Source organism: Scatophagus argus, chromosome 19 (assembly GCF_020382885.2).
Source record: "Scatophagus argus isolate fScaArg1 chromosome 19, fScaArg1.pri, whole genome shotgun sequence".
In the NCBI taxonomy this organism is placed as follows: domain Eukaryota; kingdom Metazoa; phylum Chordata; class Actinopteri; family Scatophagidae; genus Scatophagus; species Scatophagus argus.
In genome coordinates, this window is record NC_058511.1 from 16487224 (window position 1) to 16512889 (window position 25666).

A 25666-nucleotide genomic window follows, 5' to 3' on the forward strand; every position below is an offset into this window, starting at 1 on the left:
CGTTTTGTTATCTGGTAAAAATGGATTGTTTTGGCAGCGATGTTAGCACACAGGTTGTTCTTGTCTGTCAGAAGGCACTGGAGTTTATTTGCGACCTCAGACTTTTATTTTATTAGATACAGCTATCTATCTGTCTCGGCCAAATCTAAAAATGCACACACTGCAATCGCTGAATGGTGCAATTTAGAGCCATTGGTAAAAATAGCAGACTGTTGAGTATGACTTTCTTTAATATACTAAGCTTAAAAGTCGTGTTTCTGTTTTGTATTCTTGTTGTCTTTTGTTCTGCACCCTTATCCTCTTCTTATTAGTATTTGCATCAATGCTGTTGGTATGTTTGTGCATAACTAAGGGGCTGGGAGTGTGTGTTTTTTTTTGTTTGTTTTTTGTTTGCTAGTGTTGGACATGTGGTATATTATTTTAGGCAGAACCATGTTGACACTTCTGCCCACAAGTAACACCAGCTCAGTTCTGTAACCTGTGACACCAAGTGTGTGACTCTTTGCTTTAGTAGAAATACACATCGTCCCCTGTGCCATTTCTGTGTTTCTGCATGTGCTGTGTGTACTGTAAATTGCTTTTATGTCCCCTCTGCAGCATGTATATTCATCCGTGTCGTGGTTCAGTGTGTGTTGTTAAGAGGCCTCAGACACAGGACTCGACGGGGTCTGCCCACAAGGGAGATCAGTGGAATGGTCAAACTAGAGACTATATTTAGCCATGATAGTGGGATGAAGTGACATCTCCATTTCATACCAGACCAGGCCAGAGATCATTGGGATTAGTTATAGTCATTTAGCTTCACTACAACCAAATATACACATTATTCAAATTATTGACCCTTACACCAGAAGGTCATAGACAAAACAGAGAAAAAAATCAGGTATCCTTCTGGGAATCACTCAGGAAACACAAGCTGATAATCACCCACCAGAGACTGAACTGGGATCTGTGTTAGCACACTTAAAGCCAGACTCAGACTGCAGGAGAAAATCCTAACCAATTTTGGCATCACTCACGTAAGGAGAAGCTTCAGGTTTTCTTTTCTCTAATCTCAAACATGCGCACGCTGCCAGATTTCAAAATAAAAGCACATCATACACTGCATGGCATTATTATTACGATTACTGTGTCCGAAGGAGCAACGCACCAGCTCATATGATCTCTCTCATGTGATCTCACTCAGAAGCAGATGTAAACAAAATGAACATTTATCTGGTGCAGCAGCTTGCTGTAGTAAAGCTTTGCAGTGAGGAAAAAAAGCAAAAACAAGAAGACCAAACAGGTCTGGGTGTTTTGTGACACTGGAGGTGAGATTTTAGCTAGCTTTCTAACTGATGTTAGCCTCAGGGGCTAGAATGTTTACTGTTGGTTGGCATTACCCTCAGCTGCTCTAGGATGTCTCTGTCATTGGCTGTTGTGGTCCTGCTCAGAAAGTACTGAAATAATCATCGAGATTCTAAATTGTAAATATCAAACATGTTTGATGTTATTTGGGTGGCTTTCATGAGTCTCTGAGCAAATCGGAAGCTGTAGTTAAATACTGGAACCCCTCACATTACCAGGTAATCTGCGCCAAACACCAATATAGACCAAGATCTCTCAACAGTTTTCTGCTCTGTTGTTCAGGAGGTGCCAAAAGAGATTAAATCACCCTGAAACTCTGAACAACCCAGCACAATCAGTCAGCGACCACTTGTTTAATGTATTTAATGATCTCAAAGAGCTACTTCTTGGACAAATATTTAAAATATTCCACATATAAAGGGAAAATTAACTGGTTGACTGGTTAAATAGTCAAAAGTAGCTGATGAATATTGATATGATCCAGCCGGTGTAGTTGATGGATGGAAAACCCTGTGTAGCAGTGAATCCCACCAATTGGAATCAAGCCACAGAATCAGTATCTGTATTATAAGCACATCATCATCAGTAGTAATGCAGAACAGACGCAGGTCGAGAAGGAATTCTACAGTGGCTGCTGTGTACACATCTGTGAAAGAATGTGTTGTCAGTAACCCCCCACCCAGTCTCTCTCTGTTCACAAACACAAACACTGTTGGAAAAGTGAAGGGGGGTCTGTAGGTCACAGGATCTTTTTTATATGAGTGGGAGTGTGGTTGTGAGTTGCATAGCACACACACACTTTCTGTACAGCCAACTCCCATTACACAAGCTTGGTTACTTCCAGTGTTTATTCTATCTTTTGGTACGATGTGAAGTTGTCGTGCTGCATATACATGTGCAGGGGGAAATTATACTGAAATCACTGGATTTAAAACATTGAAATTTCCCCATGTTAGGAAATTTAATTACATGACAGTTAGGCTTGTGTATATGTTTTAAAATGTCCTTTAGGTATTGTTTTGTTTGGAAGAATGTCTTGTTTTATTCATCTTCTTCATTCTGCTTTGAGGAATCACTTGTTCAATTTGTGTTTTCCTTTTTTACCCCCTCCCCACGGTCCACCACCATCCACCCTTTTTCCTCTGTCGTCTTTCAGGGACATTAAGCCCGACAACATTCTGTTGGATATGAACGGCCACATCCGCCTAGCTGACTTCGGCTCCTGCCTCAAACTCATGGAGGACGGGACGGTAAGTTTTAACCACACTGCTGCTGATGCCTCCATGGGTCCAAAGCAAACATACCAGAGCTTTACTGACCTCGTTGTCAACCCCCAGGGATCTCCCAGGAGGAGTGTGTGGTTCAGTGGCTTGGCTGTGCCTGCCCTTCATGATTCAGACAATTCTCCTAGTAAAAAAAAAAAAAAAAGTTTCCCTCAGGTGTTATGTAAAAGAAAAATGACAGGATGAAATAATGATCAAAGAAGTGCCTGGGTTTGTTCCTCCAGTTAATATACTGATGAGATTATATGACCATTTGAAGAAATAAATACAGGGCTTGTTTGACACTTTTTGGAACATAGTTGAAGACTAGTGTCTAGATAAGAGTGTATTTCTCCAGTGTTTCATTTGTATTAAAGTGACTTCCTGGATAATAAAGAGAAGTGATGCCAATATGTGATTGATCCAAATTCCAACATCTGCTTTTTCTCCTCCACTGTGGAGATTTTGGCACTTAATCCTGACAGTCATTTTTTAAAATTTGTATTTTTTTATACAATATTACAGTTTACTGCCTTGATTTTTAATAATTTGGGATTTAAAATCAAATGTGCATTTTCAAATTTGGTTTCAAATATGTGTAGCTAAGAGAGGTAATCCTGTAGTGGGAAACTAAGAGTTGAGTGTTGTCTGTGTTCAGTTGTTTGCCCTTTGCTCGAGTGATGGTTCCTTTTTTGTTTTTTAAGACTTCACTGTGTAACTCTTCATCATTGCTTTCATTAGCATGCATGCTGAACATGAATGTGTGAGTTCTACACTACTTTGTTTGCGAGACTCTTTGATTTTTGCCCATGTGCTAGGTCCAGTCCTCCGTGGCGGTGGGGACTCCAGACTACATCTCCCCAGAAATCCTCCAGGCTATGGAGGATGGGAAAGGCAAGTATGGGCCTGAGTGTGACTGGTGGTCCCTGGGCGTCTGCATGTATGAAATGCTGTATGGAGAGACTCCTTTCTATGCTGAGTCCCTGGTGGAAACCTATGGGAAGATCATGAACCATAAGGTGAGCTTATCGAGTTTAAAGATAATTTTGTTAATGTCAATATGGGACAAATGCACATTATCACTAATTAATTGGAGTATGTGCAAAGAAGTGTGCTATAACAGAAATCCAGACAGAACTCAGGAGCTGCAGTTGACTGAAATTGTGTTTTTGAAAAGTTATATGTTGGAATTTTCCATCTCAAATATTGTTTCCATCACATTTTTTGTACAGGAACGATTCCAATTCCCACAGCAGATAACAGATGTGTCAGAGGACGCAAAGGATCTGATTCGTCGGCTCATTTGCAGTCGAGAGCACCGATTGGGCCAGAATGGCATTGAAGACTTCAAGCACCACCCCTTCTTCATGGGTGCAGTACAATTTCACAGATCTAAAGATGTCTTGTGATTTGAATGTTCTTTCTGTTTCCAGTATAAATGTATGTTTCATATGTATTTTTTTATGTTCAAGTGTCCCTATCAGCATGCTTTGGTATCTCAACTGACATACATATATAGACAAAAGTATTGGGATTTTGCTGTTTTTCAGGGAGGGTGGGTTTGGCCCCTTACTTCCACTCAAGAGAAATCTTAATGCTTGCGCATACCAGACATTTTGGTCAATGTTATGCTTCCCACTCTGTGGCAACAGTTTGGGGAAGGCCCTTTTCTATTCCAGCATGACTGTGCCCCAGTGCACAAAACAAAGCCCATAAAGACGTGGTTGGATGAAATTGGTGTGAAAGAACTCAACTGGCCCCCACAGAGCCCTGACCTCAACCCCATCCAACCCCAAGAAACACTTCGGAATCTTGTGGAAAGCCTTCCCAAAATAGTGGAAGCTGATGTAGCTGCAAGGCTGTCTATGTATTTACGGTAGAATACAGTGTCATCAAAGTCCCTGTTGGTGTAATGGTCAGGTCTCAAAATATTTTTGTCTATATAATGTATGTTAGAATTGTTTTATTATTGACATATATAACTATGGGTCAACCCAGTTTGTTTTTAAGATTGTCTGTTTTGTTCCTCTTCATTGATTTATCGTTTTTTGATGAACTCCTCTCTTGTGTTCAGGCATTGACTGGGAAAACATTCTGACTTGTGAGGCCCCCTACATCCCAGAGGTCAGCAGTCCTACAGATACCTCCAACTTTGATGTGGACGATGACTGCCTAAAGAACTCGGTAAGGGGGTTGTTTAGGGATTGACAGGCTAAAGCATAGGCCATACTCTCACTTTATTAAGTGCCTATAAATCTGTTCAGATTTGTTATGACCGTGTGCATGAGATGTGAGAATCTCACTTTTTTGTCATCTTCTTGAATAATTTTTCAGGAGACCATGCCCCCTCCCTCCCACACTGCCTTCTCTGGCCACCACCTGCCCTTTGTGGGTTTCACATACACAAGTAAATGGTAAGTGCTACCATGGGAAGCAGATATATAGCTGAATTATATACATACTGCTGGCTTTAGACTTTGACAGTTTGTGTTTTTTTGGGAGGTCTTCCTTAACAGTCATTATTATGATTGTGATTAGTGGATCTTTAGTGAACAAGAAATAGATGAAATGAAGTAAAGGCACTGTTTTCCTTCCATATTTTATCAGTTGGAGAAGTTAAGATTATTGATAATCCAATTTCACTGTTGTAATAGAGAGAGCTGTCATTGTTTGGCTTCATGTGTTAGTGATGGACAAAAATGGATGGTGTTTCCAGACAAGTCTTCTCACTGCATAACATTCTTATCTGTCAATCTGAAGACACGTAGGAGTATTAAATTAGCTTCCCTGCCTAATAAGGTGATGTTCATGATTTGCTGAAGCTCTTCGCACTAAAGGCTCCCCATGAGAATGCAACAAACTGACCACGAGCTTTCTTATCTCTTCAAGGTTCAGCGATAATGGATTTTTAATTCTGTCCCTCTTCTACTCTGCCCACATCTCTCTCTCTCTCTCTCTCTCTCTCTCTCTCTCTCCCCCCCTCTCCCCCCCATAACTCAATGTTCTTCCATCTGTCTCACTTCTTCTTCTCTATCACCTACTTCTTCTTCCTTAAGCAAACAATTTCTCATTGATTTTTTTCTTTCTTTCTTTTTTCTTTTTTTTTTTTACTTTTTTTTTTAACACTTTTATGCCTGTTTTTACCTCTCTGTATGGCTTTGTCTTCCTGTGTCATTCACCTTTTCTGCCATGTTTTTCAGTTTTTCTGTCACTGATTGTAACTGGTGCTGTTTTCACAGTCATGCCCACTATGCTTAACTCTTAACAACTACCTAACTTTTTCCCATCCTCTTCCCTGTAGTACCCTGTCTGACCGGGGTTGCCTGCGACAGCTGGCATCAGAGGCGGGTAAGGCAGGTCAGGACCAGTTGGACCTGGAAGTGCAGCGTAGCCTGGAGGACAGCCTGGCCACTGAGGCCTACGAGAGGAGGATCCGACGCCTGGAGCAGGAGAAACTAGAGCTGAGCCGCAAACTGCAAGGTAAGGCTGATGAAAGAGTCCGCCTGGTAGTGTGTGAAATCACATACATGCTTCCAAACACACTGCAATTTGAGGTTGAATGAAAAGAGACACATTAGTGCAGTCACTGTATATACCCACAGCAGGTACTGTACATTCAGTGGGGCATATCAGAGTACACAACCGATGCCTTTTACCTGACCCTTTGCAGAGTCTACTCAAACAGTGCAGGCCCTGCAGCACCAGACAGGCGAAGGCCCTCTCAGTGCTAACAAGGAGGTGGAGATCAGGAGTCTGAAGAGCGAGATTGATGTCCTCAAGAAGCAGATCGCTGGTCAGGATTTGTTTTTGTTCAACTTTATCTAGTTACTACTTCGATTCACCCGCTACTTCTACTGACTTCACTGCAAAATTTGAATTTTAGAATCAGGAAACTTTGAACAGAACTTGGAGTGAAAGTTGGAAACAAACAGCCTCAGTCGAAGTCTATCACAAATTTAACTTACATTTTATTAAATCTTATACATTTGTATATATACGTGTGTGTGTGTGTTTGTGTTAGACTCAGGCCAGCTGGAGAAGCAGCTGGAGGACGTGTCGTTGGCCCGCAGGGACTTGGAGGACTCATCTAGACACATTAAAACTCTGGAGAAACAAATGAAGAGCCTTACACAGGAGAGGGATGAGCTGCACAAGGTAAAACCAGTATTGTATGGGATGCTCTGTGTGTGTGTCTGTGTATGGAATAGTTTTTTTCCCCCCTTCATTTACCTCATTTAGATGCTGTATGCCCAGTATAGGACAAATGTAATGGCTGTACTAAATATTACCCACAATAACAACAATTTAGTCTTTTGGTCTTGAAGATCAAATACTAACCCCTTGCCTATATTGAGATAAATTTTCCTTGAAGTCGCCATGAGAATCTTTAATGTTTAATTTACTCTCTCCCTTTTGTGTCCAGGATGTTCTGGAGGCCAGTGAGAAGCTCAAGTCTCAGTCAAAGGAGCTGAAGGAAGCCCACAGCCAGAGAAAACTGGCCATGCAAGAGTTTTCTGAGCTCAATGAGAGACTCACAGACCTCAGGTGGGATCACTGCCCCCCATCATTTCTCAAAAACCAAGAGTCCTGCACCTCCCCATAATGACTTAATTGTTGTTAGTATTACTTGATTGGTTAGGTTATTAGTGTATACTATATAGACAACTGCCTTTATTGTAATACATGGATTTGTATAGAAATCTGTTTTTAAAGTAGCATTGTAGTAATAGGTGTCACGTATTTACTGGAGGTCTGTTTCATTGTTTCCCCTTATTGGTTTTCTGTTCACCTGTGACATTAAGAACCTGTTGTGACTGCAACTTTTCACTCAGGTCGGCGAAGCAGCGCCTCGCTCGCCAGTTGCGCGACAAGGAGGAGGAAATAGAGAGCCAGAGCCAGAAAACTGAGGCTCTCCGTCTTGAGGTGCGAAAGGCAGAGAGGGCCAAGAAGGAGGTAGAGTAGTCTCCCTGTGGTTGGTAGCTCACCCTGTTCTATCTCCATTCACTGGTTGGTGCACAGTTCAAACTTCTGTCACTGTCTGTGTATTGTACTCTCGTCACTTTCTAGAAATATTGAGAGACTTCTATTTTTTATATGACTGTTCTTGGTATTGGGACAGTTGCCATGTGTGGTTTGAATGTTTAGCTTGTGTTTGAATTTGTTTTTGTATTTTACGACCATATCGCATGTATAAAACAGATGAGTTGCATGAGGGTAAAATGGTAATTGATCTGCATTTGCATCCAATCATTGGAGTTTATGCTTGTGCCCATGATCAGATGGAGGCACAGACGGAGGAGCAGGCAGCAGAGGCTCAGAAAGAGAGGAAGCTGAGAGAGCGTAATGAGCAGTACAGCCGACAGCTGGAGGAGGAGCTGGAGGGTCTTAAGGTAAGTGTGCAAACACACACAGGTGAATGTGAACCTGATTCTACGGTAAGAGTCTGTACTGATGCAAAGAGCCTGACTGCTCTGTTCATCTTTGACTCTCAAACTCACCGAGCTCGTTTTTCTCCATATTCCCGCAACCAGTTGAAACAGGCTGGCCCCTCCGCCTCCCCGGCCTCAGTGGACCAGACCCAGGAGGTGGGACGCCTGCGGGGAGACCTGGAGAAGAAGACGCTCTTGTACGAGGAGGAGTTGACGCGCAGGGAAGCGCAGCACAGCACGGAGCTGAAGACCCTGCGCAAGGAGCTGCGGGACGGTGAGAGCCAAACCCTCGCCCTGCAGAAAGAGATCCTCATGCTCAAAGACAAGCTGGAGAAGACTCGCCGTGAGAGGTGCCTGAATCCATTTTTCTTCTTCTTCTTCTTCTTCTTCTTTTTCTCACCTAATCAAGACAAATGTTTATTTCCTTCTGTATTGTTGGTGTATCAGAGTTAGTGGTGTTGCTTCATTGTATATGTCCTGTGTCCTGGCAGGCATGATATTATTATTTTTTTTCTTTGCTCTTTTCCAGTGATGATTACATGAGGTAATTAGAGTTGAATTAAAAATAGCTCTCATGTGATAAATGTGTAGACCCTGTGAGGTGCTGTTTCTTTTGAATAGTTCACTTATTTTTAGATTGTTACGTATTAGAATTTAAATAGTTGTGTTGGCCCTAACCCGACCAGAGGTAAACCAGTGAACAGGTAACCTTCTTCCAGAGGGTCGGAAGTACTTTCATCCCTCAATCCAAAGATGATATCTGCCGTTTCAGAGAACTTCTTTACTTATCCTTCCGAAATTGTTGGTGATGTAAGAGATCTTGAGAGCCCTGAGAGCTGTTGATGTTTACTTCGGTTGGTCACAATCCTGAGCCATGAAACTAAAGCTGAAAGCACATATTCCAGTGAGGCATCAACAGGCCTGTAGAGATGATAAACTCTCATGTTAACCCCGTATGTTCACTTAATTTAGGCTTTTACCTGTGAATTGAAACAATGTGGCAGCTTATAGAAATTGTTTTGCTCTAAAGTAGCAAGACTTATACTGGAGTTCTGAATGAAGAATGGAGGGTGAAAATGATTGTATTAGTTAAAAACTATTCTCTTTTTAACTGTTCTGTCAAAATGTGCCAACTCAGATATTAAATATCAAGAAAAGGAAGAAGTAACTTGTTTTTCTTCTGCAGAGCCCCTGGTAGGTACTCAGGGGCACTCGATCCCACTTTGAGAACATCTAGTTTAATAGAATTTTAATGAAATCTTGTTTTTGAGGAGAAAGCTTTAGAGCTTTGTTTTTTGTACCCTGTGGCCTAACCTTCCTGCCTGGTGTTCTTTTTCCCACTAATTTCTAATTCATTTTTAAACATACCGCTGTATCAGATTCTAACTGCATTAATGTATTTGTGCTGAGCACTGAGTACCTGGTCTTAATACCAAGCCTTTGATTCAGGAAATGTGTGGACCCACATGAGAACAAAGGTAGGAGGAGAGATGAGGCATTCCGAGGGAGGTCGGCTGCCACATCACTGAACATTAGATTGTATTGATTTGTTTATTCTTGGGTTCTTATGAAACCACTGCATTAGATTAGCTGCTATGTTCAAAGCATCTCAGTTCAGGAGTCTGTAATTTCCCAAAACCCAATTCTCTGAATTTAAGTCCTGTTTTTATAAGACTGAGTTAGTATTCATGTCAGTCAAGAGTTGAGATTGGATTTGCAGCTGTGAATTTATGGTTACAGAATAAATGTAAATTTATACTATGTTGTAAGTTTAATTCTGTGTGTGTGTGTGTGTGTGTGTGTGTATGTGGGGTGTTTTTTTGTTTCCTCCAGCCAAAGTGAGCGGGAAGAGTTTGAGGCCGAGTACAAAGAGAAATATGAGAGGGAGAGAGTCCTGCTTACTGAAGAAAATAAGAAGCTGTCCAGTGAACTGGAAAAGGTAGAAATATTTATTCAGATGTACACAAAGTTTCATTTCTCTTGTTTTCTCAGCTTTTTAATGATCTGTTTATCTCTCCTAAACACACACATACACATGCTAAAAAACCCCCAGAAAACCCACAATTCCCTAACCTCAGGTAACACTACTTGTCCGGCCCAAACTCTGTCATCACGTCTTTCCCTCTACCCCCTCTTTGCCAGCCATGCCAAAGAAATCACTGTTCAATATCCCCCATTAAAAACACCCTGTAGCCTCCTACGCAGTGAGATGGAATGACTCTCTGGATTACACTCTATTGACTTTGGAAATAGCTCTTGGAAGTTCAACAAGACTCCCAGTTTAAACAATGTCTTAGAAGTGGGAGGTATTTTGACATATGGAATAAAATGTCCAAGTGTTGTTTTTAAAAGTCTGCAAGTGATAACATCAAAAATATCTTGATGAAATAGAGTGAATATGGATGTGGGTGCCACTGGAACGATAGCATGTGTCTCTGCAGTTATTTAATGTATTATTATGTTATTTCACACACTGAAAAATGATGTTTGCAAAAGCTTAAGCTCTCAGGACGGATTACATCTGTGTGCTGGTCTTTGCGCAAAATAGTTCTTCGACGTATTTGCAGTGTGAGAAAATATTATTGTTAGACTGGTCTCGTCTTTGAAAAAGTGGCATTGAATTTCAGCTTTGTTTGCTTAGCAGCAAAATCAAGCCACTCCATCTTTAATTGTAATGTGTTTTGCATGTGAATTCAGGAAACATCCATTTTCACCGTTGTCCAGCTCAAATTGGTGATGAGTGTGTAGTACTTATGCAGTACTTCAGCCAGCCATGAGCAACTTGGTGACTATTTTACTGTGTGTTTGGAAATGAACAGAAGCTTCATATTAGCGCCTCTTGAAGGATTTTGTTATATTCTACTCAAGTGTGGTTTCTCTGTAAGGCTTATTTGCACCAGTTTTCTCAACTCCATAAATTTGCCGTAAATCGCTTGTATTATCTAAATGAGTACCGTCTGTCTGTGAGAAGACATGTGTTGGTGATCAGTAGCAGAATTGACGCCCATCAAATAAGGCTACTTGCTCCACTCCATTTGCAGGCGTTTTTTTTTTTTTTTATTTTTCATTAAAGTCGCCCAAGATTAAAAAAAAAAAAAACGGAAGAATTTGAAAAGGAGAAAATTAAAACGTGACAAATGTAACAGTGTTAAGGAATCAGCAGTCACTGCGGTAAAATATTCGTAAAACAAACTTGTTGTCAAACATGAGCCGCAGACAAGCTGGTGATTTTGTAATGAATGATTCAAAGTGAAGACACATTTATCATGCAAGAGATGTTTCTTTTGTTGCTAAAATGTCAGCACATACGAATCAAATCCACCTTGAGCCATATCATTCAAACCATATTGTACTGCGTTTCTGCTGAGGTGTGGTGTCTGTGCCCCACGCTGCCCCAGACTGCTCTTATGCCTAAATCTCATCCGAGTGCTTTCATCGCTGGGATGTCATTTAGTGGGCTCTGATCCAGAGAGTTACAGCGCATACTGGAAAAAAGCAGTATTTATCTCCTTCCAAGTTAGTGTTTATTTCAGCAGCTCAAAGCCTCGTGACCTCAGCTGTCCTCACAGATACCGACTCCAGCGTTGGAAAGAAATTGCAAAACCATACGAAATGACTGTCTTGGCTTGCACATTACATCACAGTCTTGACATTTGCAAGACTGCAGAATATGCCCACAAACAATAGGGCAGCTTGAGGCTTGTCTTGATGTCACCATGGTTCTAACTCTAATATTAAAGGATCCAGGAAAGGTTTTTGAGATTAATCACCTTTCTTGGTCTCTGTGTAGGTGCGCGTATGTGAGTGCACCCACCTCCTTAGCAGCACTGTAGTTGAGTCTGCTTCAGCATCTGGGAGTTGACTCATAAAACCTGCCATAATCTCTATCAATACAATGATACATTTTACATATTTAAAATGTCATCATGCTCAAGGCTCTGCACCTTTGCTTGTCGTAAGATAGCAACTGTTAGAGCCATTACGCAGTGCTGCAGTTCTCTGATGTTATGTCTTGGTCTCAGTATATGTATGAATCCATTTACCAGGTGTCTTACTACTTAGTAACAGCTTCAGCCCTCTGTGACATTTAATATGAGCCGTTTTCTTTGCCTATGTGCTTATCCTCTCAGCTCACCACGATGTTTGAGAAGGTGAGCAGCTCCAACAGACAGCTGGAGGACGAGATGAGGGAGCTGGCTGACAAAAAGGAGAGCGTAGCTCACTGGGAGGCCCAGATCACAGAAATCATCCAATGGTGAGACACACACATACACATGCACACAGTAGCTCAAATGTCCTCAATACTTGCTGAGGCAGATCCTTTCCCATTGATGCTGTAGTACAGACTGAGGGACAGCTATATTCAGTTTGCATGCAGACACACACATGCACACACACGCAAACTCCCATGTTGTCTGGTAGTGTATTGAGTTCCTCCACACAGTATAACTGCAGCAATTCTTGCATGCCTCTGAAGATCTCAGAGCTGCCTGAGCCCTCCCTTCCTCTCAGATCACTTCCCATTGCAGCTGACACCTTGCCAGCTGCTCGGCTTCCCTCTGTTGGACAAGCCTGCAGTCCGCACATACCACACATACCACACACACACACACACACACGCACACACAAAACACAGCTAGCCATATGCAGAAATACACCAATACACACACTCACATTCCAAACATGCACATACAAATTTTGAGGCTGGAATGCATTTTTAAAAGAATTTAGTGATTTGTGTTGCCCCCTGCTGGAGATCATGTGCTTCTGCAATGGATAAATTATGAAAGATGATCCCTCAGTGTAACTTTTTTTTAATTCTGAGCTTTGAATATGAAAGGTGTGTACAACTTAAGTGTAAAGTATGTTCATGTGAAACTTAGTGTATATTTGAGTTTAGGGTCAGCTTGAGTGTATGTGTTTATTCTGCCTAAGTGTTGGGGATTAGTGATGTGCTCAAAGCTCCCTGCAACCTGAGTATGTGTCCATATTTGTGTATGCAGCTGATGATGTGAAAGTGATGACAAGTACCCAAAGTGCTTACAGTGGTGTGTTGTTGTATTTGCATGTATCTTAAAGCAAATATGTGTATATGTGTGTGTTTGCTGCAGGGTGAGTGATGAGAAGGATGCTCGGGGCTACCTGCAGGCTCTGGCCACTAAGATGACAGAAGAGTTGGAAGGACTGAGGAACACCAGCCTGGGACCAAGAGCCACGGTGAACACACACACACACACACACTGTTTCCAGTCACTGTAGATGCTGCAGAGTTTATTTTTCTAAGATGATTAAATAAATGTCAAATAAGATAAAAGTCTTATTTGGCATTCTTTTACTTTTTTGTCATATTTGTGGAATTATGACATTTTCTGTGCCTGTCTGTCATTTGAACTGCATCTTGTCACTATTGTTCATTTACTCACTTTTTCCCTCCCTGTTTCAGGACATGCCGTGGAAGATGCGCCGCTTCGCCAAGCTGGACATGTCAGCCCGTCTGGAGCTCCAGTCAGCCCTGGATGCTGAGATCAGAGCCAAGCAGAGCATCCAGGACGAACTCAACAAGGTCAAGGCCAGTAACATTGCCACAGAATGGTATGGATGCTTTACAACAATGCTTCATGAGTTTTGTTTTTTTGTGCTCCTTTTCAACTATAAACTCTGTTTTCAGTGATTTCTGAACAAAAAAAAATTCTTAACAAACCTTGGTGCGTTATTGTCTCTGACCTACCAGTAAACTCCAGGATGTGGAAAGCAAAAACCAGGAGCTCCTGGCTGAGATCGACAGGCTGAAGAAGGAGACAGAGGAGCTTCGGCTACGAAGGGGTACGACTGAAAATCGATCAGTGACCTTTCTGTTTTCTTGTCTGCAACCAAAACACCCAAAGGAATGGCAACATGCTGAGGGACACAAGTGCTTACAAGTGTTTTTCATTTTTACTGTTTTCACTCTAAAGTGCTTGATGCAGACGAGAAGACACTTTTGCCATATGCAACATATTAATTTGCATTAGTACAAAATAAATAAATAAATCATTTAAAACTCATTTTCTCTATACATTGCATGCTGATGTTTGACTGGACACCGCAGTGTGAAACGTCTTGTGAGAGATTATTACAATGAAAGAGGGATAACTACAACCAGGGAACCAAACTGGAAGGTTATGCTTCAGCAGCCATGTGATGTGTACATGAAAATGTATTGTTACTGAGGTCATATGAAACACCCAGGGAGGGGTGTCACTTCTTAGAAACAGTCCTGTGACTCATTTAGGTTAATTCACCCTTTGATGTTTTAATATCACACACTTAACCACGGTTTTGTTATTTGTTCTGTGTCTGTAGGTGTCAAGCACCAGGATTCCCAGAATTCCTTCTTGGCTTTTCTCAATGCCCCCACCTCAGCACTCGACCAGTTTGATGTAAGTTTTTAGCTCATGCGAACTACTGAAAATCTGTCTGAAATTAAAGATTTAAAGTCGATGATCATGATCAACTCGGAAATCATAAAGTTCATGAAATTATATTTTCCTTCATGCTTTTTATTTGTTCACATGAATCTTTATTTTGGTTTTATCTTTTTTTTTTTTTTTTCTTGCTTCATTCTCTGGTACATCAGGACTCTTATTCCTCATCCTCATCTTCTTTAATTGAGTTTTGGGAAGACGTAAGTTTCTCTCGGTTAGGCGGTTGTCCGTGTGTGTGTGTGTGTATATCTAATGGTAGCTTCATGTCGTAGGGCTGCGAATATTGTACTAGCTGAGAACAGCAGTGTAGATCTGTGTATACACATTGCATATGCGTCAGTGTAACTGTGAGAAAGACCAGGACCACTACAAGAAATGAAATCTAAATTTTTATTTTTCTTAAAACACTTGGAAAAATAGATAAGATGATATGCATTCATTTGCCTTTAGTGCATGTTCTTGCTAAGACCGGGGGATTTTTTGCAGTGTGGTGCCCTTTTATTCAGTTGCTTGCTAGTCCTTATAGGCTAGTGGGATATTTGAATGGCTCTACCATGGCTTTGTAGGGCTTTAATTTTGGTCTGAATAGAACCACAAACTACCAGTCTGTACATTTTAATACAACATGTTATATGATAATATAACCCTTCAACTTTTGTTTATTGGTGACTTTTTGCCAGAAAGAGAAATTGAGTCATCCCTGAGCTCCATAGGCTTACTTACTTCCCCAGCTGCTCCTCTTGTCATTGCCCTGTGTATTTTTTCCACTTGCAGTCCACCCTCTTAAGCCTCTGTCCTCAGTTCAACCCTGGTGGACCTACAGTAGTCTAATGCAGTGATTCCCAACCGATTGACTGGTGGAACTTGTGCAGTTGCCATGGGGCACATGTGTCATGAAGATAAACTGTGTAGGAATTACAAATTGTTGTTGCCTTCAGTAAGTTTGAAATAAAAAGGAAGCTGCACTTCAACCTCGAGCAGTTGTAGCACATGTTATAATTGAGAGTGTGTAAAAACTAGTCAGCAAGCGAGCAGAAAATTTGAAATAGTTAGCTGAAAGTAATATATTAACAAATTGTTAGCTAGAGATAATAGATGAGTTGAAATCATTAACCAGGGGAGGAGAAATGGCCGTACGTTAGACATATTACAAATATTGGAGCAAATATCACTTTCATTTGATATGTGTGTATGTTTATGTCTAATATATGAACGTGATTGGTGCCGTTAAAGAGGGACTCATGTGATGTTTGATATGGGGTAATCCCACTCAAGCATTAAAAGGTTGGGAACCACTGGTCTGATGCAATAAAGGCTGATATTACCATTTCCATGTTTCTCCCTTAGTCTGTGTAACTGTGTTTTCAGCTCTGTTAGACAGCCTTTCTGATATTCACTCATCTCTTTGTCTTTACCACTCTCTGCCTCTCCTGCCACTGAAGCGCTCGCCATCCGTCGGCCCAGCTAGCAAAGGCAGACGTGTAAGCACCATCACTGCGCTCTGTGATCTCACCGAGCCTTTCTAAATGTGCTGTGCTGTCCCTGTCCCGTTGATGTTTCATTTGTGTGTGCGTTACCTGCAGCTGTCTGACTGCATGGTTGGGGTTCTGCAAAACTTTGCTGTCAAAGTCATTATTGTGTTGTGACTGTGGTTTTTTTTCCCATATTTTATTGCTATGTGTGTTGACTATGTGCATTGGTGTCTGTGTCTTTTTTTTTTTCTTTTTATTCTTCAGTGTAGCTTTATGAATGGCCATGCATGGTGTGTGGTGTATGCTTATGGTGTCTCAAATTAACTTGATCAATGGGCTGCGATGTGTTCCCATGTATTTTACTGCAGTACTATAAGCACGTAGGTTGCACTAAAGTTGTGGTCAGATGTGTAGCTTTGAAAGTCCGGTTGATATGACCACAGTATCTGTAACTGTACGGCACCTGCACTTCCCTTTAACCATGGACGCCACATTTGGTTCTTTGGTCTGTTTTGCTTAACTAATATTTTACTTCTTTCCCTTTTCCTTCCCTTTCTCCTCTCAACTTCCCCTGTCCATCTGCCTCATCACCACCTTGTTCCTGTTCATTTCTCATCCTCCTTTCTTCCCCCATCCGCATCATCTTCTCTTGTACTTCTGTCTCATTTATTTTCTCACTTATTCTTTCTTACTTGTCTCTGTTTCCTCTTCCCTCCCCGACCTTCCCTCCCTCTCCCCTCAGGTGGACTCAATGGATAACTTCACTCCCTCCAACACTCCATCTCGGGAAGATGACCCTAAGTCGCACCTCAAGTCCCGCTCGCGTTCACCTTCCATGGCTAGTGATGTGGAGCCCATAGAGGTCAGGCAATCCCTTAGTCTGGGCGAGAAACATACATGTTTTTTGTTGAGAGGGTGGTATCCTGCCAGAATGATTTTGCAGCCCTAGTGCAATACAGTAGTAGTATCTGGATAGCAGCTGGGTGCACTTTCCCATCCTGTTGTCACAGGTAAAAACCCTGATTAGGAGCCTTTCTCTAAATATGACATCAGTATGTCTGGCATGTCAGCAAACAAGAAAAACATGGGTCCAAAAACCAGTTCAGCTGACAATTTTCAATGCGTGTTGCTCAGAGCAAATAACAATACTGAGACTGTCATACGGGTAAATCCTTGTAAACTTAATTATGGAGAAATGCGAGCAGTACAACTAAAAGAAGGAGATCATTGCAGTAGATTCCAGTCTAAACCGGACTTGGTGTGTTGTCACACTGTTGGTGAATATGGTGAGACAAGTAAGTACCAGTGTCCCGATTAGGCGGAAGGAAGGAGGAAAACTCTCTGAACTTTATATATGTGAACAAAAAATACTAGACAACTACAGGTGATCACCTTACTTATAATCTACCAATATCAGCCTGTGTGAAACGGTCCCATGTACATCGGTCAAAACCACAATCACGCTGCAGCGATGTATCTCACCGTGTGGTGTTTGTGTGTGTTATGTCATGCAGTTGATAGACCATCCTCCCCGTACAGTCCAGACCCCCACCATGCGCTCAGGAGGGTACGGCAGTATTGGACGCTCCTCACCTAAGGTCAGAAGGTTGTCTGTAGGATCACGCTTTGTTGTTGGACAGCTTTGCCACAACAGATCTCATGTTATGTTAATGGCCACCGATTGTTGCTCATTCCTGCTTTCTCGTTTATTCTCCACAGTCCAAAGCACATCAGTTTGTGGTGAAGACATTCAACACACCCACCAAGTGTAACCGGTGCACTTCCCTCATGGTGGGGCTCATACGTCAAGGTTGTACCTGTGAAGGTACGGACTGGAATATCAGAAGGCTGTCACCTGTGATTTAAGCCACAAATGACAGTGATTCTCTAAAACAACCAAAACCTCCTTAATGTTTACTTTAATCATTCCACTTTATATATTCTCATGTTAAAGTTCCATGAGATTAAGATTACAATGCCAGTTTGCCTTTTCATTGATTTTCTGATACAAGACCAATCAAGCCTGTCATTTGTCTTGTCTCTGTCTCCTTGTCCAGTGTGTAACTTCTCCTGCCACGTAACGTGTGCGGACAAGGCTCCGGCTGTGTGTCCAGTACCCCAGGACCAGACCAAGGGCCCGCTGGGTATTGACCCTCAAAGGGGGATCGGTACTGTGTATGAAGGGCACGTCAGGGTGAGTGAGGCGGGAAAAGGCCTGGTCGTCCTAAGGTGAAGACAATAGCTAATTGAACTATGCAGGTGTTTGGAGACCCTGAAGCAAGCCCCATTTTCTGAGTTGTTTGCTTCTACTCCACTTGAAATATAGCTTTTGGGGGCAAATTTGTTTTTATGTTATGTTTACATACATACACTGCATAAGATGACTGTAACTCCAACACGTCTTGTGCGCTCCAGGTGCCCAAACCGACAGGGGTGAAGAAGGGTTGGCAAAGGGCGCTGGCTGTCGTGTGCGACTTCAAACTGTTCCTCTACGAACTGGGAGAAGGGAAAGCCACGCAGCCAAGTGTAGTAGTCAGCCAAGTCATAGATATGAGGTAAGAAACTATAGATACTATATTCAGAACTCATCTGAATGTCCTGCATATTCAGCTGTGTTTTCAGTCAAATAGTTAGTATAGTTTACTGTGTGCTGCAAATAAATACGACACAAGAAAACATATTGTAGTTAAAGTGATGTGGTCCTGTTGGAGCTGCAACCACTGATTTTTTTAATTTAATTTATTTGCACATTATTTTTCACATCATTTAATCATTTAGTTTATGAAACTTTTAGGAAATGGCAAAAAAATGTCGCAGTTTGTCAGTGACCATAAAGAACCTTAAGATATTCACTTTGCTGTTATACACGAGAAAGAAAAGCAGAAAATCGGCACAAAACTAGAGAATTTTGGTATTTTTCTAACTAATGGAATAACAGACCGATCTTTTGAGCTTAAGCGTCCTGCTTGTCTAAGCGCTGATCTTTCTCCTGACATCTAGAGATGAAGAGTTTTCAGTCAGTTCAGTCCTGGCCTCTGATGTCATCCACGCCAGCCGCAAAGACATCCCTTGTATATTCAGAGTAAGTCATCTTGATTTTCTTCACCTAAACATTTAAAAATAAAAATAGCATCATTTCAAACTACTCTTCAACACTTCATGACCTGTCTGCCGTCCCTGTTCTCTCCTTAGGTGACAGCGTCCCAGCTCTCCCCCTCCAGCAGCCACAAGCCCTCCATCCTCATCCTGGCTGACAGCGATCAGGAGAGGAACAAATGGGTGGGCCTCCTCAACGAGCTCCACCGCATCCTCAAGAAGAACAAGCTCAAGGAGCGCTTTGTCTACGTCCCCAAGGAGGCTTACGACAGCACCCTGCCGCTCATCAAGACCACACAGTCTGCTGCTATCATAGGTGGGCCTCCAACACTAACATTCCTTCTCAGAGTCACTGAACTGGCTGCAAGGAGGCAGGATGTCACTGCTAATCATGGTCCCAGATTACTTCAAGAATAATAGTTCCTTATTTGTGTATTTGCACCAGGGTGTAGTCATTCCACTTGGAGCTGTTTTGACAGACCGCCAGCTAGAAACTTAGAAACTCTCTGAGCCCTGCTGTTTGGTTTTCATCATGTTATGAAAATAGAAACTAGCACATTGGAACATTTTCTGCACAGAATGCCCTTTTCTGTCCCTCTGCGGCTCTGAAAGGGCCGTCTCACCTAATTTCTCTGCCCTCAGATCACGAGCGTGTCGCCCTGGGCAATGAGGAAGGTCTTTTTGTCATCCATGTCACCAAAGATGGTAAGATCCACTCTTTAAGATCTTTGGTTTCCCCTGTTGCACTTTTGAATGTCTTAGCATTAGTAGAGCAGGTGGATTGATGACCTGCTGTTATGTCACTCCCAAAACTGTCTGTCTTATCTTCACCGCTTCACAACCTTCCCTCCATCCTCAGAAATAATCCGGGTGGGGGACAACAAGAAGGTGCACCACATCGACCTGATTCTCCAGGAGCAGCTGCTGGCGGTCATCTCCGGCAGAAATCGCCACGTTCGTCTTTTCCCCACGCAGGCCCTGGACGGCCGCGAGACCGAGTCTTACAAGCTGGCAGAGACAAAGGGCTGTCAGACTATCGTCTCCGGCCTCGTCCGCAACGGCTCACTCACCTGCCTCTGCGTGGCCATGAAGAGACAGATCATATGCTACGAGGTGAGAAGCCCTCGACTACCGCTAACAGATCTGTTGAAAACTGAAAAATGTTTGTTTCTTTCAAGCTGTCTTGAGCGCTATGTCATTTTGTTCTTTCTATCTGCCGCTCTGCAGGTGAATAAGAGTAAAGCACGACACCGTCGGCTGCGAGAGCTGCAGGCTCCGGGGCCCGTTCAGTGGATGGGTTTGCTCAGTGAGCGTCTCTATGTAGGATATCAGTCTGGCTTCACCCGCTACAGGTACTTCACCTGTCCACTCACCTAAATAAAGTGGAGGTGTTCCTCATATTCTTTTCATGTCCATTTTTGTCGTTGTCACATGTTGGTTGTGGTCATATTGTGTAAATTAGGGCCAAATCGATAATTGGATTTTTGCATTTTTCATGTTTGCTTTTTTCGTTTTGTTTTTTTTTGTCTGATTACAGATAAAATGAATTAATTGGAAACCTAATGATGTTAAAGTATTTATATGTGGAATTAATAATCTGAATCTTCAAAGTAACCAGTAACTAAAGCTATAAAACAAAGTTAGTGGAATTTTAAGTACAGTATTTGCCTCCAAAATGCAGTAGAGTGCAACATAAAGCATTAGAAGTGGAAACACTGAAGTAAAGTACAAGTACCTCAAAATTGTCTGTAAGTATAGCACTTGAGTAAATCACAGGTTATTCTTATCTTTGACACCAAGGTTATTTTTACTGCAAATGTATATTAGCCCCAGATAGCTGTTATTGGTCTCCTTGATTGCTAATAATCAATGTCGCTATGGGTCCTGGAAAATAAAAAAAACAACACATATGGGTTGATTTAATTTAAATACATTTAATGTATTTAATGTATTAGATGAAAACCTTAACATAATAAATGTGACTCTGTTTCTGATAACCTCCACAGTGTCCATGGTGACGTGTCCCCCGTCAACCTGCTCCACCACGAGGATCACACCCTGGCCTTCATCCCCCAGCAGAACCTGGACGCCCTCTGTGCCGTGGAGATCTCCAGCAAGGAGCTGCTGCTGTGCTTCAGTGCCATAGGAGTGTATGTGGACTCCCAGGGCCGCCGGTCACGTCAGCAGGAGCTGATGTGGCCAGCTGTTCCCAACGCTGCCTGTGAGTGCACCAATTAATGCTCATCTATATGTAAAATTGTAAATAGACAGTCACCACACTCAGCCTGTACCTACCGACCTTACGTCTAGTTATTTAGTAATGTGACAGCATAACAAACAGAACTGAGGGTGCTTTTTCCCCCAAAGATAATGACGCTGTTTCTCTGTGTCAGGCTACAACGCCCCCTACCTGTCAGTGTACAGTGAGAACGCTGTCGATGTGTTTGATGTCAACACCATGGAGTGGATTCAGACCATCCCTCTGAAGAAGGTCAGTGCTGCTGTGTGACATCATGGAAACTTCAGTGGACTGTAAAGTGAACCAGACAAGTGGAGGCATCTCTGGCTCCACCTGCTGGTGAAAAAAAAAAAAAGATTGAATGAAATTTCTCATTTTCACCCTGCCATGTTAACAGATGAATAAAATCCAGATTTTATTGATTCATTTTTATATAATTTATGTAAGTGTCTGCGATGAAGTTGATAATGTAGAAATGAATGATTTCTGTGCTCCCCCCTCAGGTGCGACCTCTGAATGTCGATGGCTCTCTGAACCTGCTGGGACTAGAAACAGTGCGGCTTATATACTTCAGAAACAAGACGGCTGGTAAGAATTCGCTGGTGTATCAGGTGAAGCATCAGAGCATCAGCTGAACACTACGGTGATCACACAGCACAGTCCAGATATTTCTACTGCCTTCTGGTCAATTTCTATGGTCAGAATTTTCCAGTAGGAAAACAACAAAACGAAACTCTAGCTTCTGACCTCCAAGATTTCCAGGTGCGCAACGCCAAACGTAAACAAAAAGAACATGTCGAGCCCCGTTTGTCAGAACGCTGACTCTTTTTGTACTTCTTCTTGTAGGAGGTTGGAAATGTTTGAGTTCCTGGACCACAGGATTGTTCTGTTGTGCTCCAAAAATTAAAGAGTTTATAGGTGTCTGTTGTTCTTAATTACAGTTTGCACACTTAGTTCCAGCAGCATATGTAGCTGCTGATAGAGAAAATTGTCAGTGCAGGAATTAAACTCAGTCAGTCATAAGCTTTTCAACTGTTTCGTTGCTGTGTAACTCTTCATCTTTATAAGTTCTGTAGAACAAAACCAGTAGAAAGTTTGACACGCCGCTCTCAGCCCCCAAAGTGAATTTGCAACACTTTGTAGTGTGTCATGTAAACACACCTGTGGCTTTGTTGTGATCTTCCAGAGGGTGATGAGCTGGTCGTCCCAGAGACGTCAGACAACAGCAGGAAGCAGATGGTGCGCAGCATGAACAACAAGAGGCGCTTCTCCTTCAGGGTGCCTGAGGAAGAGCGACTTCAGCAGAGGAGGTAGTTTACCTGCAGCACGAGGCAGCGCTCTTCGCTGTTTAACACCAGAGGAGCTTTCAGTCTCTTTTTCTCACTCACCACTGTGTTCACCGTGATGAGTTTTCACTATCTTTTACCGACATATTCGCTATGTCTCAGCTTCTTCTGTATTTTCTGCATGTGGAAGTTAATCACTTTTTAATTGTATAAATCTGTTTACAGGTTGTCCTTAATGTGCAGTTCATGTTTAATGGAGCGGAGTAAAGCCACTCTTTAGTTTGACTGTGTGCGACTTCCAGTCTCTTTGTGCCTGTGCTCACCACCACCCCCACCCCCACCCCGGTCTGTTTGTGCTCCCAGAGAGATGCTGCGAGACCCGGAGATGAGGAACAAGCTGATCTCCAACCCCACCAACTTCAACCACGTGGCCCACATGGGACCAGGAGACGGAATCCAGATCCTCAAAGACCTGCCCATGGTACAGATATCTAATATGTAGAGAGACAAACACAGACCGACACTGTAGAAAACACTTGAGAAGTGTGCACGCAGGACGCGGAAATAAACTGACACTCTCATACTGTTTAAGATGTGTATGTTTGTAGACCTGCTTCTTGTCCTTTAGCCGTTGATATCCTGTGTAGCATGCCAACACCTTAAAGTTAGTTGCTTAGTTGAATCGTGTAGCGCACCTTCACTCATCCTGCTCTCAGACCTGCTTTGTGTTTGTGCATTACTGTTGTCGGTAGCCAGTCACATGTGAGCCGCCTGTGTGTTCAGCTGTGTGTGAGCATGCCGTGTTGATAAGCGCACCGTCCTCACTCCTGTCCCCCGCGCTGCACTCTGTCTCTGTGTGCGTCCGCTCCTGTTGTGTGTTTAAACCAGAACGTCCGTGTTCAGGATAGCCGCGCGGGCTTCAGCGGTTCAGTCAGCATCCCCTCCATCACCAAGAACCGGGCTGAGCCGGGCCGCTCCATGAGCGCCAGCAGCGGACTGGGCATACGTGAGTACCGGAGGCCCATCGGTCCTCTTTAGTCAAATCTTTCTCTGCAGGGGACGGGAACCTTTCTCAAGTCCACTCGTCCTCCTCTCTCTCCAGGCTCGTCCTCCCAGAACGGCAGCGCTCTGCGCAGAGAGCTGTCAGGTGGGAGCTACGGATCCAAACGGCAGACCATGACCTCTCCTTCCGAGAGCTCCCTGTCCTCTGGTGGAGGCATGGACTGCGTAGATGCTCCACTCTCACAGTTTGACAGAGAGGTCAGTAAACACATTCAACATACAGCTTCGTGTGCGGTTAGCGATTTGAGGTAAAATATCTGAGGATTTCTAGCTGAAGGCTCGTTTGATTGGACAGTTTGTTGTGTAGTCACTTTATAGATCTGAATAGGGAGTTAATGTCAACCCAGGATCAGCTTTGAGAACAAATGAAGAACCAACAGCAGATCATAATTGTTTCCTTGCCTTGACTGTAAAGTTGACATGATGTTTTGGGATATTTAGATGACATTGTTGCCCATTGAAAGAACTCCTCCCTCTACCCCATCTGTCCCAAACATCCTGGCCTCTGGATGCAGGCTTCTCACCTCATCCCACCTCTCCAGCCGAATGGTTAGCTCTCTGTGATGTCAGCTCCTCGTAGTGAACGCAGTCACCCGGCTGAGGCCTGTGGCCTTGTCCTCTCTCCCAGTATAGGCTCTAAATGTGTCTTCATGGTGCCTGCTTTAGGTTTAGCTCAGGCTACTTGTTCCCTTAAACAGTGATAACTAATGATGTCAGTGTAACAGTTTGAACTCTTCTTTAGGATCTCATCTCACTCAGGCTGTGTAGTGTATTCCTTTTCATGAAGCAGCCCTGCAATGTTAGTTATGTATATTTTAACACAGCGTTAGTTGTGGAATATCCTCCCACTAATAGAATGAACAGGATCCCACAGTAACTGCAGTACAGTACGGTTTTTGGCAACTTGTACCCTCATCTGCCCTCCCACTCCCAAACCGCCTGCCATCCCTCCTGTGGCTCCCCATCGTCATGGCCCATAAGCCTGGATGCTGTCAGGTCCATTTTGCCCCATTCCTCGCCCCCCTTCTTTCACCCTCACCCCCGCTGTGCCTCGCCCTCCCCCCCCTCCCTGCCCCCCACCCCAGCATGCTGTCTGTGGGCTGGGCGCTGAGTCTGAACTCTCCTCTGCAGTGGCAGGCGGTCTCACCGTCGGAGAAGACCCCCGATCTGAAAAGGGCTTTAAGGACCCTGCTTAGTAAGATGAAGGTAATGTCAACAGCTGCAGCGACTGCACCAAACACACATCTGAGAGCATCGTGTCACTGATAGCGCACCCACATGCAGAACACAGTGGAGCAAACACACTAGCATGAGGTGCATTTAGAACACGAATGTAAAGTCTCATGCTGTCAGCCCCTCGCCTGCGCTGTGTCAGCTCCGTCATGTCAGCAGCATCTGATGGCTTGTCGCATTTCTCACATCGGCCGCAATGTCGGTCTGCCCCTCACCCGTCCTCTGTCACGTTTGCATACATCTGTTCCCACCGCAGCCAATCACAGAGCATGTCGGTGATCTGCTTCCACTCAGCCTGCCCATGTTTCCAACAACTAGGCCAGAGGCATCCATAATAATTTCATATCCATTAATAATTATATCAGGTACATTATTATTTATTACTCTTTGTGTATTGTTCAAATAATTCACCTGACAGTTTTGATTAGAATACATGAAAACAGCAAATTTGTATGCAGTTTAGCTGGGCGATGCTTCTCCCAGTACACACACACAAACACACACTCTGCAGAGGTTTATACAAGTGTGTATGACTGCCCCTGTACGCTGACCTGTGAAAGGCTGTTGTGTGTGTGCGCTGTGAGAAACAGACGGCCGTTGTGGGACGCCACAGTGCTCAGTGTGAGAATGTGTGATGCGTCACTGTAGTCTGTGCTTAGAGGACAAATGTGTTTGTGCAGGTTTAGATTGGATCCAAACAGGAGGCGACTGCTGTACATCAGAGACAATCAAGTAGAGTGGCTGAACTGGATAAAAGTGTTCACAGAGCACATGAG

At 43.1% G+C, this 25666-nt stretch overlaps 1 protein-coding gene across 6 annotated transcripts in view; it reads left to right on the plus strand.

Annotated features, from left to right (window-relative positions):
• Positions 1-25666, plus strand: part of cdc42bpab (CDC42 binding protein kinase alpha (DMPK-like) b) — a 68018-nt gene that overhangs the window by 38389 nt on the left and 3963 nt on the right. For 2 of the 6 annotated variants that reach the window (XM_046373862.1, XM_046373867.1), the window contains 37 exons: positions 2504-2597; positions 3428-3628; positions 3842-3980; positions 4684-4793; positions 4944-5023; positions 5911-6089; positions 6280-6402; positions 6631-6764; positions 7033-7154; positions 7442-7562; positions 7889-7999; positions 8141-8388; positions 9872-9977; positions 12169-12293; positions 13150-13255; positions 13482-13630; positions 13770-13861; positions 14381-14457; positions 15945-15983; positions 16717-16836; positions 17489-17572; positions 17694-17799; positions 18032-18168; positions 18390-18529; positions 18975-19056; positions 19167-19386; positions 19713-19775; positions 19930-20183; positions 20298-20422; positions 21077-21291; positions 21464-21561; positions 21813-21897; positions 22496-22619; positions 22959-23076; positions 23484-23601; positions 23698-23855; positions 24789-24863. In XM_046373862.1, coding sequence (XP_046229818.1) covers positions 2504-2597; positions 3428-3628; positions 3842-3980; positions 4684-4793; positions 4944-5023; positions 5911-6089; positions 6280-6402; positions 6631-6764; positions 7033-7154; positions 7442-7562; positions 7889-7999; positions 8141-8388; positions 9872-9977; positions 12169-12293; positions 13150-13255; positions 13482-13630; positions 13770-13861; positions 14381-14457; positions 15945-15983; positions 16717-16836; positions 17489-17572; positions 17694-17799; positions 18032-18168; positions 18390-18529; positions 18975-19056; positions 19167-19386; positions 19713-19775; positions 19930-20183; positions 20298-20422; positions 21077-21291; positions 21464-21561; positions 21813-21897; positions 22496-22619; positions 22959-23076; positions 23484-23601; positions 23698-23855; positions 24789-24863 — 4678 coding nt within the window. The remainder of the gene's footprint in view (positions 1-2503; positions 2598-3427; positions 3629-3841; positions 3981-4683; positions 4794-4943; positions 5024-5910; positions 6090-6279; positions 6403-6630; positions 6765-7032; positions 7155-7441; positions 7563-7888; positions 8000-8140; positions 8389-9871; positions 9978-12168; positions 12294-13149; positions 13256-13481; positions 13631-13769; positions 13862-14380; positions 14458-15944; positions 15984-16716; positions 16837-17488; positions 17573-17693; positions 17800-18031; positions 18169-18389; positions 18530-18974; positions 19057-19166; positions 19387-19712; positions 19776-19929; positions 20184-20297; positions 20423-21076; positions 21292-21463; positions 21562-21812; positions 21898-22495; positions 22620-22958; positions 23077-23483; positions 23602-23697; positions 23856-24788; positions 24864-25666) is intronic. The other 4 variants (XM_046373863.1, XM_046373864.1, XM_046373865.1 and 1 more) reach the window with 4 other exon arrangements.